Here is a 16,851-nt window from a genome sequence, read left to right on the forward strand (position 1 = left end):
CCCCCCCCTCCCCGCAGTTGGGACGACAGCAGCTCTGTGAGCAGCGGTCTGAGTGACACCCTGGACAACATCAGCACGGACGACCTGAACACGCCCGCCTACTCCAACGCCAGCTCCTCATCGTCACGCAAGAACAAGACAGCACAGGTGAGCCCACGCAAACCTACTGCTCAGTGCCAGGCAGCTACAGGACATCTGATAGGAACACAGAGTGTATTTGGAGTTGGGATAGTTGTTAGTTGGAGTCGATCCCGACAATAAATTTACACCAAACCTTTGATACGTTCCACCCAAAATGCATTATCGACATGTTGTCAATAATGTCATGTTGGCAGGAAGTCAGATTTGTACCGCCCCGTACAGTAGGATCAAATGACCAATGAAAGCAATGACAAAGCAGTAGTGATATATGATCTCTTTTCCGCTGGATCTCTGCTAATGCACTAGCTTAATCAGTGGTTCTCAACACCGGGGTCCGCGCACCACCACGGGTCCTTGAGGACATTCAAGGAGGTCCCCCAGCAAATTGATGAATTGTTCAACTTCAGCATCATATTTACAAGGAGTTAACACAATTAGAGGAAATAGAAGGATGACTGATCACAATACAATACAGAATTCTGGGCCAAATCACAATAAGTATAGTCTCAGATTTTTGTCAAGAGCCAAATTATCCTGTCAAAGTGGAGAAAAGGCACAGCGTGGAGTCTCACTGAGTTGCTGCTGACAGGGGAAAAGAAACCGTACACTCTGGCTCTAGATGTTATCTTGTTAAAATCCTCAAAATGACTTCCAACCAATCAGGGTTATCTAGAACACAACTAGCCAATCACAGCATACAACACAGGCTTTCAACACATTCTCACTTGTGACAAAGTGACGAGAAGGGTTCCTGACCTATCTACAGTATATGACGAGTTGGGAGTGAGAATGTGTTGGAGCTTTAACTGCTGAATACTGGACAGGGATTGGCTCCAAGATTCGTGATGTCACAAATCTTGCTTGTTAACCTAACCTCATATGGAATGGTCGTTGAATGTCAAGCGTCTCGTCCACGAGTAGCCATTTTTGACTGAATTCCTCTTCCAAAATCCCCAGTTATAAGTGTAGAATAGAATAGAATAGAATAGAATAGAATAGAATAGATATAGTGTGTTGGTTTATGTTGAAGCCGAGGCCAGTGTGTGTTTGAGCGGTGAAATCACAGCTGAGGGAATTAGCTGGGGAGCGGAGGCCACTGCCTGGCTCCAGGGTTTGCTCCACCCGGCCAACTTGGCCCCTCATGAAATACTCAACAGACCGGGCTCTGAAGAGACTCTGGTGTTGCTAGGGAGACTGGCCATCTGTCAAGGTAGGGTAGCTATCACTGGTGTGTGTGATGAAGAGAAGAGCTAGACTTGGCTCAGTCCAAATATAGCTACAAACAGCTCACTTTGGACCTGAATAGATACATGTACTTATTTGTGTGTGTGTGCGTGCGCGCGTGCGGACTTGCGTGTGTTTAATTACAATCCTTTACAAAGTTACTTAGTTAATACAAAATAAACAAAACTAATCTTATGCTCTCCAGTATTCTAGCATGCCGTCTTGACACAATAGGATTATTCCCCTCCTTGCTCAAAAGGAAGGAAAAAGAGAGCTAAATAATTTGACACTCTAAAACCTACCATCTGAAATTCAAATTTGATCCATTTAGAGTCTAAATGGATCAAATTTGAATTTCAGATGGTATTTCTGCCTTACTGTTCGGTTAACAGTAGATTCAGATGGTATTTAAACATGATTAAACACGATTTCAGACGGACAAGCCCGTCTTTTATTGTCACACGAACACTTCAACACATGCATGCGGCCACAAACACACACTCATGCTGACGGTGGCCGGTGAAATTTGTCCTCTGCATTTGACCCATCCAGGCGTGTCCTTTCCTCCAGGGGGCAGGCCAGGAGCAGTGGTCGCTTTTTCTTTCCAGCGCCCGGGGACCAACTTCGGATGTTGTCGTCACTGGTCGGATGACGATCTTCTGCATGTTTTTAGTGGGGGGTTATGTACGGAGGAACCCCCTGGGGAGCACGGGGAGAACATGCAAACTCCACACAGAAAGGCCCTTTCGACGAGATAGCCCACCTGGGCAGTAGGCACTGAAGATATGGGGGGGTCACAAATCCAGCGGCCACAGCGTCCCAGGCGAGAATCGAACTCAGGACCTTCTAGCTGTGAGGCGACAGCGCTACCGACTGCGCCACCGTACCCCCTATGACCTATTTCTGCCTTACTGTTCGGTTAACAGTACAGAGAGACAAGAAAAATGGAAGAGAGACATGCGACAAACGTCCTAGGACAGATTTGAGAATGATATTTTGCGTACCGGTGTACGTCATAGACCGTGTAGAAATATGGATGCAGCCACTGTGATGTCACCCATTGGTTTGTAGTCTCCCATTTTGAAGCCTCCAGTTTGTCATTTTGACCGTCGCCATATTTTTTTCCCCCTCTTCTTTTTTATTTCGGCCAGAAGCAGCTAGACCCATCCCACAGAGCCGTAGCCTCGCCTCCTATTGGTCTCTGACCAGTGAGCTGTGCGATCACTGGACAGGCGACCTGTCAATCACGCCCAAAAGCATAGTCTGCTTTATCGTCTATTTGACTGTAATCATGATGTGTTGAAAAAGACTTGAAACTATCTGATGAGACCATCAACTCATTAGGAAAGTGTTTTATTCAAGTAAGGGGTAATGCACAACGAGGTGTCCATTATCACTTTTTAAGGGACGACGTGGAGGCGTGAACCGTCCGAGGCGAAGCCGACCATTCATTTATATTTTCATGCATTTTGCAATCAAAATCTAGTTTTCATAACCTTGAATATGAGTTGAGAACCGGCGAGACAAAATAGTCCCCTCGAGATTAGGCTATCATTGGATAAAATGGCTGCTTAGTTTCTACACCTGGCACAATTCTAGAATCAAGCTAACTAATAATTTGGCCAATTGTAGCCTATGTAACAACATACAAAATAAAACGGCAATGTCTAAGAATGCAACGCCATGTAAGTGGGTCGTTTAAACTCGCATTCCAGGGAATTGCGTTAATGTCTGCGGGGTCTTATAAGACGTAAATGGCGCGAGGCAGAGTGAACTATCTGCTTTCAGTATGTTGGAGTGTATGTTTTGTACAAGGACGTCTCTCAGTGTGTTGCTGTTAAAGGAGAATTTCGTTTTTTTTCAACCTGGACCTTATTTTCCACACTGTATGTGTAAGGGACTCATCGTGACATATTTTTTTCAAATTGGTCGAGTACTCACCGATATAGCGTTGTTTACAGCTCGAGCAATGTGCTCAAACTACACAGTGTAACTACACAGGGCAATCCCGCACCGCATCGTCAATACACGTTCGCTAATAAAACTGCTTGTTTTGCTGTCAGCGGGAAGGCTCAAACTGTCAATAGTGTTTGGCAACAACTCTATACATGAGTATTATTCTCCGGGGTTTACTGTGGGACAGAGAAAATGTGCGTATGAAGAGGGGGGAGAGAGAGAAAGGAGCACAGCACAGCGCTGTGTTGACAAGAGGTGAAATCCTCCGCGTTGACACAGCGCAAGCTTCCCTGCTACTCACGCTCTCGCTCGCTCTCTCTCTCTCTCTCTCTCTCTCTCTCTCTCCCTCCTCGCCTGGAGGGAATCTCCGAAACGAAAATCAAAATTGTAAATAAGAGTTATTTTTGATAAACTGAGCACACCGGGGTGATTTAAATAGTTACTTTGACCGACTACATTTTTTTCTCAACTTCCAAAAGTGTCATATTAACCCTTAACGGGGGTATAGAGCTCAAACAGCTCTCTTGATAACTCTGTTGAAACTATGGCGCATTGATATGAATGGTGAACAGACCATTTGGCTGAATGACTTTACCAACTGTACATTATCACGTTTTAATGGACACCCTGCAGCCAATCAGAATCGAGTATTCACCCAGACCATGGTATAATCAGACTTATTTTTTCCACCATAGCCTGTATAAACGGGCAAATTATATAACCCCCCCTTCCCCCCATACAGTTGTGATGAAGGGTGAAATGAGCTATTTAGATTTTTTTTGTACCAGGCTGTTAACATCTTTATTTCTGCTCTGCTAGCGATTGAGACCACTGAGGCCATAAATTAAGTGAGCAGTAGGGTCAGTTTCCCATTGACTTCCATACAATCAGACTTATTTTTGCAGCCAGTGGAGTCACCCCCTGCTGGCCATTAGAAAGAATGCCGATTTAAGACACTTCTGCATCATTGGCTGAACTTTTCAGCCACGGAGGTGAATCTCTCTGTCACTGAGTCTTTGTGTGTGTTTCATGTGTGTCTTTACATGTAGGTGAATCTCTCTCAGTCACTGAGTCTTTGTGTGTGTTTCATGTGTGTCTTTCGCCTCCAGTCGCAGAAAGGCAGCAGGTCCAAGCATGCGGAGCAGGAGGTGAGCAGCAGCTGGGCCGGAGCCGAGGACCTGAAGAAGGTGGAGGAGGACCTGCAAGCCAGCATGGACCCCAGCGGAGCCCCCTCACGCTGGAAGGCCTCGTCCACCGCGTCTCAGCCCCAGGGCCAGTACTCTTCTTCATCACAGCCCCAGGGCCAGTACTCCTCTTCCTCACAGCCCCAGGGCCAGTACTCCTCTTCCTCACAGCCCCAGTACTCCTCTTCCTCACAGCCCCAGTACTCCTCTTCCTCACAGCCCCAGTACTCCTCTTCATCACAGCCCCAGTACTCCTCTTCCTCACAGCCCCAGTACTCCTCTTCATCACAGCCCCAGTACTCCTCTTCCTCACAGCCCCAGTACTCCTCTTCATCACAGCCCCAGGGCCAGTACTCCTCTTCCTCACAGCCCCAGTACTCCTCTTCCTCACAGCCACAGTACTCCTCTTCATCACAGCCCCAGTACTCCTCTTCGTCACAGCCCCAGTACTCCTCTTCCTCCCAGCCCCAGGGCCAGTATGAGGAGGGCGGGCAGAAGGCGGCCGCGTTGGCCCAGATGTCCCAAACGGGCTCGTGGAGGCGGGGCATGACGGCCCAGGTGGGCATCACGCCACCCAGGACCAAGGGCAGCTCCACCACACACAAAACCCCTGGTAAGACATGCAGTATGTACCTTTTAGCTCTGTTTTTTATAACCAAACTTCATCAGACAAGATACCAGTCACACTTATATTATAACTGTGTTCACCGGTTTCCTTCTAAACTCCTCATTGTAACACAGGTGCCATTATTATTATTATAATCATTCAAATAATAATAATAATAACAACAACAATAATAATAATAACAATAATAACAATAATAATAACAATAATAACAATAATAACAATAATAACAATAATAACAATAATAACAATAATAACAATAATCATAATAATAATATGCATTATTCCATTGCAGATGGCAGTGTTTCTTTACTACCTGAAATTCACCAACATTTCAAAAGCAAACTGAAACTAGCCTGGGTAAACCCATCCCCCACGTGACCTGCTCTCAGACCTGTTCTCAGTCACTAGGGTCTGGCGAACGAGCCATTCAAACCGGTTTCTGCCATCGGGGAGGGGCGGGTGTACCTCCCTTGATAGACCACTCCATCAGCCAACCAGCTTAGCACACAGAGCACATGCGCAGTGCAACAGATGGCGTCATCACTCTGCGACCTTTGTTGTTAGCACAGCAGCTAACACTTTTCATTTCAGTACTGCTAGCACGCAATGGCTACAACCATGCAGGCCCTCCGCCCGAAATGTAAACAGACTCAGAGCTGGCCTACGGATCGATGTGTGATTTCCAGGTAAGAATATGTTATTCACAGGTATATGCCACACTATATATTATCTCAGAAACTAGCGTAATTGGGTTTGGTAAGAAAGACATTCGATAAATGACTGACTTTTCCTCATCGGCTGTAGTGGGTTAGCGAGGTAACGTTAGCTAGATTACGGGAGCATTTAACGATCTAATGAATTCTAGAAAAACATGTCAGAAGCTAGCTAACGTTAGCCACGTGTAACATACAGTAACTACTACGTTTTATATTATTAGAGCTTCCAAGAAGAGAGAACATCGCCTCTGCCAATGACTCCTGTGACGGTGGTCAGGGAATGAAAGAGGAACACAGGACAACTGTCTACACGGACCCAAACCTCGATCCCTGCTGCAGATGGCCGCAGATCTGGAGAGATATTTGTGGCTGTGAAGAACAGTCATCATCTATACAATGATATGATCTAGTTATCAGGGACACGCTGTCTTATCTGCATAAATCATATTGAATAGTACCAGACAAAACCTTCAAAACAAATCAAGCTCTGGAATTTTTTCAATTGGAGATGTGTAGGGACCCTGACTATATGGATCACCTGGACATATCATTAAATTTTATAAAACTGCAATTGTGTAACAATTACATTTTATGTACAGTACTTGTTAGTATAGTTTCATGTTTGGTTTTACCTGTAATAAATGGGGACATTTACATCAGTGGCTTTTATTTACCATCACAGCATAAATGACAATGCATAACCGGTAGTAGTCCTTATCAATGCTCTCCAAAACACATCCTACAGGAGAACATAAAACTGTTATTCTTTGCAATTCTTTTAAAATCAATGCTAAAACATTTTAGGGTAAAATATTGACACTGGTGATCTGCAGATGATGTAAACTTTTGTAATAAATGTTATCTCTTGTACTTCAACCTCTGTCTAGTCTGGTCAATTATAGGACAAGATACACTTAGCCTACTGTAACACAGTCTTGGGTTTTGTCTTCATTGCCTAGAATTATTATTATTATTATTAAAACGATTATGAATTATATTCGCTAAACATTATCTTAAGACTTACCAGCTTAGGCTTCATTCTGTGATGCGTTTGTTATGGTTTGTTGTTGTTCACTTCCTCCCAGCATGCATTGTGCTACTCCATTTCGCTACTAAATAGCAACCAAATGAGCCGAAATAGATATGAATGGTGTGTAATGGTAACACAACCTGCAATTTCAAAACATTTCAATATTGGACCAAATCTGAGGGAGGGCCACCGCTCGACCCAGCCAAGTCTCGGCCAAGGTGCTGGAAAAATAACTAGAGTTACAAATATAAAAGGAATTTCCGCACACTTGAATCTGTACAGATTTCACATTTATTAAGCTTTCGGTCAACTAGACCTTCATCAGAGCAATATTGGACCAAATAAAACATCGAAATGAAAACACCACCCTATGTGAAACATATATGTAATCCTGGGTCTATATATACCCCTCGTCGATTTAACGTGATTTAGGTAAGTGACAGCGTAACGCGCCTCTACTGTCATCTCCTACTGTGATGTCCGCTCCAATAAATTGGCTCTACTTCACATTTTAGTTTTACAATAAAAACACATTTATGCAATGACTTTACATAATGTAGGCTATATTTATGTGCATCATCCTACCTGCAGCAGGAGAGAGAAAACGATATCTTTCTGGACAAACTTTCACCAATCTAATTATCTCATCATATAGGGATAGGCTATATTTTTCTAGCTGATGCATTTAGAACATTCTTTTCACTTTGATCTTTCGATCATCTCAAAAACTAAAGCAGATAACAGCCTTCGGCCCGTCACCTAAAACTACGAACTGAAGGTTGGAGCAGAGGACATGACAGAGAAGCTTAACCGACCAACAGTCTGCTTCAATCAATGAAGGCTTTATATTTATTGAAATTAAATATGGTGATATCTGGTGGTCTGAAATTACTCTCTCTAGCTACAGTAGGGTAACTGGCTCCTATTGTGTCTTATTATTGTAACGTTTGAATCAGCGTTTCATAACTTTATAATAGCCTATTAGCCTGGATGACGTTAGCTAATGCTACCCAGCCTTACATTGGCATATGCTGCATTTAGCTTGTGGTATTATGTAGGCTACAGTAATATTGTATAGCTGGCTAGACAGACGAGTTTATCTGGAATCAGTGTGACAAGATCCCTGCTGCTAGCTTGTCTGCCTTTCTGTGTCAGAGTATCTAGCTACAGTATCTGCATTACATGCTACACCATGCAAATATATTTCGATATAATTCAAACAATTAGCCCACCGTACTACTGGACTGTGTATTGCTGTGAAAAAGTTAGATTTGATTGTGTCAAGTGTTACATGTTATATTTTTAACTGAGCTTTGCGGAATTACCTCAACACAATTGTGTTGTGTATCAGCTTTAAATATCCAATATATACAGCATTAAACAAACAACCAGCAGCATTCAAATGTGCAAAAACGTTATATTTATTGAAATGTGGTGATCTCATGTCACATTACATAATGTTATGCCCAAATGGTCTACTGCCCAGAAGCGTCACTTTACATGTTTGGTAGGGAATTATTTTAATTATGTTAAACCAGTGTTTATCTTCCATAATGCATTAAATCATAATCACAATGCTATGAAGACATTAGCTGATCACCACAGAGCAGCACAGACAAGTTTATCAGATAATTTCGCCGTAAAATGTGTCCAGGTGATCAGCTCTGAAGCCCCGGCTTGTATGGTCTGCTAAAATCCGATTTCGATAACGCTAGGTGTTATTTTGATCAACAGACCTCAACCTCAACAGCTGTTTTCACTTGAATTTCCTCAACGTAGTTGCATAGCCATATAGCTAGCCAGCTAGTAGCTAGCTCGGGAGCTATGCTTTGGAAAGACAAAAAGCTAATGGCTAGGTAGTGCTAAGCCGCTGCAGCTGTTACACGTCATTGACAAAGACGCACTCTCTGATTGGCCGATCACGGCAGGACTGATGTTGGCAGTCACGCCATCACTCATTGGCTGCGGGTCTGCGCGGGTCTTTCAATCGCCCCAGAAATCGATTTGAATGGCCCGTTCGCTAGACCCTAGTGACTGGGAACTGAGAGAGCAGGTCACGTGGGGGCTGGGTTTACCTAGGCTAAACTGAAACTACTTTTAGGTGAATATCTTAAAATGACTGTGACATGCTTTAGGCTACTTTAATGTGCAATGATTCTGTAAGAAAGTGGCATCAGTTTTTTAATGAAACTCATCTGCTGGCATCTGCTCAATGGACTTGGCAGTGTTTGTTGCATGGTGTCACGTTAATTTAATCAGAGAGACAGGTCGGTTGAGTTCAGATCAATTGATTTGGTGCCTCTGCCCCAAAAAATATATTTGACATTTCAAGTCTGTGACTTTGCAGTTGCTCTTAAGTTTTCGTTCCAGTCAGCAAGTGACTCGTTAAGTGGGCTCGTTAAGGACAAGTATCGTTTTTCAATTGAGCTGAGCTGTGATGAATGGAATCCTGGCTGTCGCCCACAATTGACACTCATTTGGTATTACTGCATGGTGGCACCGCAGGTGCTGAGAACGACTGGGGCTGCCTCGTACTGCTGAGGGCCTTGTTTTTTCCTCTGTGCTGCCTCGTACTGCTGCCTCGTACTGCTGAGGGCCTTGTTTTTTCCTCTGTGCTAATGAGTGTTTTTGCAAATTGACAGGCAAAACTGATGATGCCAAAGCTTCCGAGAAGGGCAAGGCCCCGTCCAAGAGTTCAGCCAGCATCCAGCGCTCGCCCTCGGACGCCGGTAAGAGCAGCGGGGATGAGGGCAAGAAGCCTCCCTCTGGCATCGGGCGCCCGCCCACCACGGGCTCCTTTGGCTACAAGAAGATCCCCGGGGCCACGGGCACCCTCATCACCTCCAGCGGGGCCACCCTGACCAGTGGCTCGGCCACCCTGGGCAAGGTGCCCAAGTCCTCAGCCGCCCTCGGCAAAGGAGCGGCCATCGGCGGCGTCCGCAAGACCAGCCTGGACGGCTCGCAGCCCCAGGATGACGCCGTGCTGCTCGGCTGCGGAGGGTCCAAAGTCACGCTCCAGTACCGCTCTCTACCAAGGTTCTTATAATTTTGTATTTTTTATTCGCTTTTATTTTTACTTCGTTTTGACTTTTTTTTTTTTTTTTTTTTTTTAAGGCTCAGTTTTAGTTTAATTTTTTATTAGTTTCATTGTTTTTTCTTATATGAGGTATTTGTCTAACCTTTCGAGGCAGCTGGATTCGCGCGAGATCACAAGATGACGATCACATGACAATCTTGCAATGCTCCAAACTATTGGTTTGAATCCGAACCACATACATTAGGTAGAGAGATGGTTCATCCAATCACCTGCCAGGTTTTTTTTTAAACAGTTTCCTGAGTTTCCAGATGGTTCTGTGATGCTCAGATTAGTATTTATCAGTGTCAAAAGGGTCAGAAAAAGTATTGTGTCATTAAAAACATCATACCATTAAAAACAAACTTATGACAGATGAATGACCATCCACAAAAGACTATAAAAGATGTGTGTCAGTCAATGGTCCCTATCGTTGCATCGGCGCTGTTTCTAGGCCGAGCGCCTGGCACAGCTCAAATCAGTGGGCGTGGACCGTGAAGAGTGGGGTTTGAAGAAGCGCTACACAACAGTTTATCCAGTTTCTCTCTTTCTCTCTTTCTTTCTCTCTCCCTTTCTCTCACATTAAACGATATACATGCCTATAATGTCAATTATCTGAATGACATAATAATACATATTAATTAGGAATATTAGTAATATTAGAAGCCTAGCTAATTTCGGGGGGGGGGGGGGGGGGGTAATAAAACGTTGAGCTATATTAATACAAAGTTCATATTGCTAATCAAAATGTTCCTAAACGATTTTTTTATACATCAAATATGTGTAGTTAGACAGCTATCCCATTTGAAAAAGATCTGACAGATATAACTCTGCTGCTGTCTGGATGCTGCACATAAATGGGGATTATTATGATAGCCTAAACTAAATAAATGAAACTGTGCATTGCAGCTTCACCCAAAGCCTGAGAAGGGTTGCCACTGCATGCTGTAATCTTCCAATCTTATATTCTATTGTATTCTAAACTGTATTTTTCTATATATTCTATTCTCCATTCACTATCGTGTCCCCTGCGCACTGAATAGGCCTGCTTTCCAAAAGCACAAGGCGCTAAATTTAGGCCAGCTCGGAAGATATCACTAGGCCGGTATTTAGCGCCGACACGCCCACTTTGGCCCATTCTGGGACTGCGCCACGCCCATTCGGCCTAAAGCGCATTTGGCAGCGTAAAGCCATGTTGATATCGTCCCAAAACAGGCGCAAGGCACGTTTTTTTGCGGTTAAGGCCCGCTTTAGCGCCGAAGGCCTGTGGGAGAATAGGGCCCAATGTGTTTGTGTCATTAACCAAATCCACCCAAAAATTCTCGGCTTATGTATGAAATAAACGGACAAAGACTCAAACTAAAGACATTTTCTCTGTAATAATAATTTTAGTTAGTTTTGTAAACACACAGTACAGTTTCAGTTAGTATTCTTTTTGTTGTTGTTGTAAAACCTCCTTTTTATTTTGATTTTAGTCAACAAAAACGTTTTTTGGCTCCTAGTTGTCGTTGTTACGGTAGTTTTCGTTAACAGTAATAACCCTGGTCCCTACCCAGGCCGGCCAAATCCTCCAGCGGGGCGGCGTCTGGGCGCAGCGGCAATCGCTCCAGCTCCAGCAGCATCGACTCCAACGTCAGCGGCAAGTCGGTGGGGGGGGCGGCGGCTCAGCAGGGGGCCAAACGCAGGGAGGCAGGGGGGAAGAGCTGTGACCGCTCCAGCCCTGTCACCATCAACCAGACGGACAAGGAGAAGGTGGCCGTGTCCGACCAGGACCCCTCCACCTCCTCCAAACACAGCCCCACCTCCAGCTCCACGGGCCAGTCCGGCCTCAGGCAGCCTGGCTCCAAGTACCCTGACATCGCCTCGCCCACCTTCCGCAGGTCAGACTCACGCATCATCTCTGCCACTCCACTCTGTGTTTGTCCTGCACGCTTTTGTGTTTTTCAGTGAATCAAGCATTTCATCACACATTTGATCAGTCCTCTGATTACCAATAAGTGATAGATTTTTGCAGAATAGTAAATATCAGAATATTTGAGAATATGAGGATATTCATTTGTTCGTTCGTTCGTTCGAAGGAAGTAGTATCGTCATCCAGTTCAGTAATGCCGCTGACTCTGTGTGGTGGTTTGAAGATTGGGCACTCAGTGATGATGTGTTTCAGTAGAACATCAGTAGCAGAAGCACCAATCTTCTGTAGATACTGTAACTGTATCTTCTGTAGATATTCCTTCAGGTGATGATGAGAGGTTTGGACTTTCTGTTTGTTTCACCCAAAAATGAAAATGTTGTCACCATCTTCTCACCCTCATACAGGTGAAATGTGTTAGTCCATATAACAAACAGGGAGGTTGCCGGCACACCTCTGTAGCAGCCTTCTCCAAAACCACTGAAGTCAGTGGGGAGCAGTTCTTTAGAGTTCTAATACAGAAACAGCCAAACACACACACTGTGAATAGAAAGACCTACACACCATTATTTGTTGCAAAACAATCAGCTGTAGTTCAGATTGTCATTAAGTGATTATCGTGTCGATGATAGTCGGTGGCCATGGTCGGTGGCGAATATCATAAATTGTTGTACTATAACCTGCCCTTTATATGGACAAACGTCACCTGTGATTCAACTGGCATGACGGGGAGGAGATGATGACACAATTACATTTGTTGGGTGAACTGTTCCTTTAAAGCAGCAACGAGCAACTTTTTCGATTGTTATTAAACAGTATTATTACAATATTGATGCATCACATCTTACCTATAATAGTAGCTGAGACCAAAGCCGTGTGAATCGGAGATTGCTCCCTTCGATGATTATTAAGTCTGTGTCTGTCTAAACTGGCGTCAACAGGGGGCTCTCTCTCTCTCTCTCTCCTTACCGCCGGACCGGATAAACGCGGAAGTGAAACCCGGAAGTGAAACGCAGCTGCCTGCCTACCCCGTTCGCGCTGCCTAGCAACATAGCATAAACAATGTGAACGCCATGCATACTCTCGCGAACATCTCTCGTTATATTCTAACAGGTTTTTTGGAAGTTATTTTGTGGTTATGGCCGAAGTGGCTGCTGCAAACCGTTTCATTTCACTTCCTGATCTTCCCTGGCCACAGACAGACTAACACTGGCCGATTCACTCGGGGTTCAAGCGAGACTACTCTGCGTTGGTCTCGTCTACTATTAGAGGTAAGATGTGATTGATATTAAATTTAGACTGTTTAATAACAATCGAAAAAGTTGCTCGTAGCTGCTTTAAAGGGTTCAGCAGATGTCATCTACACTCTTATTTCTTATAAAGATGGAGGAGAATCTTACATTTCCAAGGTGTTTTCAGTGGCATTAATGAATGTATGTGACATGTCCCGAAAGATACTCCATCACCTCCACCATTTTTAGAGACGTCTGGATACACAACATGAATATCAGACACTTAATAAATCATATTTCAGCACCAGCATATGGAAATTGATTGAGGGAGAGTTTACTCGGCTGCACAGCCAAGGGCTGCCATTACGGAGAGATGGCTCCCCGGTGTGTAGAGTAAGCTAGCGCAGATGAAACATGTCTTTACTCTGAAGATGAAGGTCTGATGGCTTTTCGTTCAGGTCGGCAAATCCAGCTTCGCCGGCCGTGATCAGAACAGACAGCAGACAAGAGTTCCCCCCCCCCCCAACGTCAATCTCCGACTCATTTGAGGCGCGCGTTCGACGGGCCTATCCAAACATCCATCCATCCCATCCGATCTGTCAAGCTGACGCATTTCATCTGCGTGTCTTCTAGCTTCTTTTTAAAATGAGAGAGAGAGAGACAGAGAGAGCGAGAGGGAGAGTCACCTATAAATTCTGTGTGATTGCGACGACAGACTGAGACAGACAGACGCCAGCGGAGTAACAGGCTGTCTGAACATATGCCAGAGGCGAACAGGGTTGAATGGCGTAACAGATTGGGTTATTTAAAGTCACAGGGTTGAAACGGGCAAAGCTGTGAAAACAGATGTGTCGATGTAAATAAGCCAGTTTGCGGCTGAGAGAGGAGGCTTGCTGCTGGCCTTAGCTGGCCCAGGATGTGGGCCTAAGTGCTTCATCTGCAGTCGCGAGCCGGCGACTACAATATTTGTGAGTGGTAACTGTTGCGACAGTTGTTGCCGAGTTTTTCTCAACCTACCGCTCTGCTCCTGGCTTCTCTTTGTCTTGATGCTTCTTGGTAATGCAGTGATACAGGATAACCTTATGTCATATAGGCCTGTGGGGAAAAGAAGATAGAATCCACTTTGTTTGATGAAGACAAAACCACAGCATATTGAAGTCCTTTGTTATGCAAGTTCAGGTTCCGCTTTATCTCAGCTGCATACATCTAAATACATCAAAGTATGGACTTTGCACGGTGAAAGGAGATGTGGTTTCTCCAGGCCAGGTGCAACAAAGATCTCAAAGTAACAAGACAAGTTCATAATAGAACAGTAGTGCACAGACAGGGATAAAGACAGACTCAGATAATAAGGGTCACACTTTACTTGGATAGTCAGCCTACAGAGAGTCTGCGTATTTGTAAGATTTCAACAGCCTATTAGTTGATATTCAACAATTTCACTTTTGTCTGTAGATGTTTAGCAGATCTTTACAGTATATTATATGTGACAATTTATGAACATACCTATTCTCAGAATAATTTAGTAGCTCCTGGCGATAAGAATCAGGTGTGTGCAACAGGAAGCAAACAGAATCAGTTAAACATCTACAGACAAAGTGAAACAGTTGCATTGTTGAATGTCAACTACTGTAATAAGCTGTTGAAATGTTACAAATAGTCTGTAGACTCTCTGTAAGCAGACTATCCAAATAAAGTTACCCAGATAAGGGATCCAGTAGTTGCCATGGGCGGATCTTGTAGATGCTCACCCCCTCTCTACCTCCAGATTGTTCGGCACCAAAGCCAGCAGCAAGGCCAGCTCCCCAGGCACGCCGGACTCCGGCAAGTGCCCGTCTCTGCTGGGCAGCCCCCATGGCACGCTGGCCCGGCAGGCCAGCCTGGACTCGCCCTCCTCGGGCACGGGCAGCCTGGGCAGCGCCGGGGGCCAGAGCGGAGGCAGCAGCCCTCTGTACGGCAAAACCCCCGACCTGGGCACCGACTCCATGGCCTCCAGCCCGGCCTCCGGCCTCTCCCTGCCCTCCAGTGCGCGGCCCTGGCCGGCCTGCAGCTCGTCGGCGGGCAGCAAGGACACGCTGAGCTGCCAGAGCATGACCAGTCTGCACACCAGCTCCGAGTCCATCGACCTACCCCTGGGCCACCACGCGCCCAAGGTGACGCGCACCGGCAGCGTCAAGTCCACCCTGTCTGAGGGGTGAGTACTGAGGGGCAACCAGAGGCAGATTCCTAGTCATTGTTACATTGGATGAAAAATATACATTTCCCTCCTCTAAGGCAGAGATACATGTACGCTGCACAGAGTACAGACAAAAATAATGGACTCATTAAAGAGATTTTGTGGTTTTGGGATGATGTGAGCTGCTGTTTCTGGCATGGTTTAGGTCTGAGACAGAAATCTATGTATGTATACAGTGTAGTTTTATTTTGTCAAGCACAGACATACTCTTAATGACGTATTGCAAGTAACTGCTCGTTATGTCATCACAGTATGCTATTTGGCAAAACAAATAGCAGTTTTCAGTACCCGTCCTTGAAGCATGAACGTACACAAACACTTAGGGTTCAGCTGCTTATGCTCCAGGGCTCTTTGTCACTATTACACACACTAGAGCTGTCACAGTAGTGAAAATCTTAACTCCTTAACGCCGGTCATACTGGTTAATATACCGCCTTTCGCCACTAGTGGGCGGTCTAAGTGGCACCAATGTTTACCACGATAGTGAATTAAAATTCTGCATGTGCAGAGTTAACATGAGTGCAGAGCAGATTTTGACTTATTGCCCTTGTTTACCAGTGGATGCTACTTGACACAAATAATTATCATATCCGTCCCAATCTTGTTAGTGATCAGATATTCGTGATCAGCACGTTGATGTATGTATTAGTTTGTCCAGATATCAGTAGCCTCATGTGTACATGGAAGATCTGATTATCTGCTTTTATTTTTTGGTATATTTGCGGTGTGGAGCTGAAAACACCGGTGTCAACTCAAGTGGACATTTCAACCATAATAATGTTACCTTTATGCCAGGACTTTAATATGTTTAATGTTACCTTCATGCCAGGACTTTCTCATCAACCAGAGACCTGGACATTTAATATGTTTAATGTTACATTCATGCCAGGACTTTCTCATCAACCAGACACCTGAACATTTAGTAATATGTTTAATGTCACCTTCATGCCAGGACTTTCTCATCAACCAGACACCTGAACATTTAATAAGTTTAATGTTACCTTCATGCTAGGACTTTCTCATCAACCAGACACATGAACATTTCATATGTTTAATGTTAGCGTTATGCCAGGACTTTCTCATCAACCAGACACCTGAAAATGAATATGTTTAATGTTACCTTCTTGCCAGGACTTTCTCATCAACCAGACACCTGAACATTTAATATGTTTAATGTTACCTTCATGCCAGGACTTTCTCATCAACCAGACACCTGAACATTTAATATGTTTAATGTTACCTTCATGCCAGGACTTTCTCATCAACCAGGCACCTGAACATTTGAATTATGTTTAATGTTAGCTTCGTGCCAGGACTTCCTCATCAACCAGAAACCTGAACATTTCATATGTTTAATGTTACCTTCATGCCAGGTTTTCTCATCAACCAGACACCTGAACATTTCATAATTTAATGTTACCTTCATGCCAGGTTTTCTCATCAACCAAACACCTGAACATTTAATATGTTTAATGTTACCTTCATGCCAGGTTTTCTCATCAACCAGACACCTGAACATTTA

At 44.5% G+C, this 16,851-nt stretch overlaps 1 protein-coding gene across 1 annotated transcript in view; it reads left to right on the forward strand.

The window, feature by feature from the left end:
- nav3 (neuron navigator 3) overlaps nucleotides 1-16,851 on the forward strand; it is a gene marked incomplete at its 5' end in the record, with an annotated part of 744,909 nt that overhangs the window by 625,239 nt on the left and 102,819 nt on the right. The window contains 6 exons of the mRNA XM_083631970.1: nucleotides 18-147; nucleotides 4,431-4,565; nucleotides 4,947-5,118; nucleotides 9,522-9,915; nucleotides 11,509-11,832; nucleotides 14,862-15,287. Coding sequence (XP_083488096.1) covers nucleotides 18-147; nucleotides 4,431-4,565; nucleotides 4,947-5,118; nucleotides 9,522-9,915; nucleotides 11,509-11,832; nucleotides 14,862-15,287 — 1,581 coding nt within the window. The remainder of the gene's footprint in view (nucleotides 1-17; nucleotides 148-4,430; nucleotides 4,566-4,946; nucleotides 5,119-9,521; nucleotides 9,916-11,508; nucleotides 11,833-14,861; nucleotides 15,288-16,851) is intronic.

The sequence above is a fragment of the Poromitra crassiceps genome, assembly GCF_964638095.1.
Source record: "Poromitra crassiceps genome assembly, chromosome: 2".
Classification (NCBI taxonomy): domain Eukaryota; kingdom Metazoa; phylum Chordata; class Actinopteri; order Beryciformes; family Melamphaidae; genus Poromitra; species Poromitra crassiceps.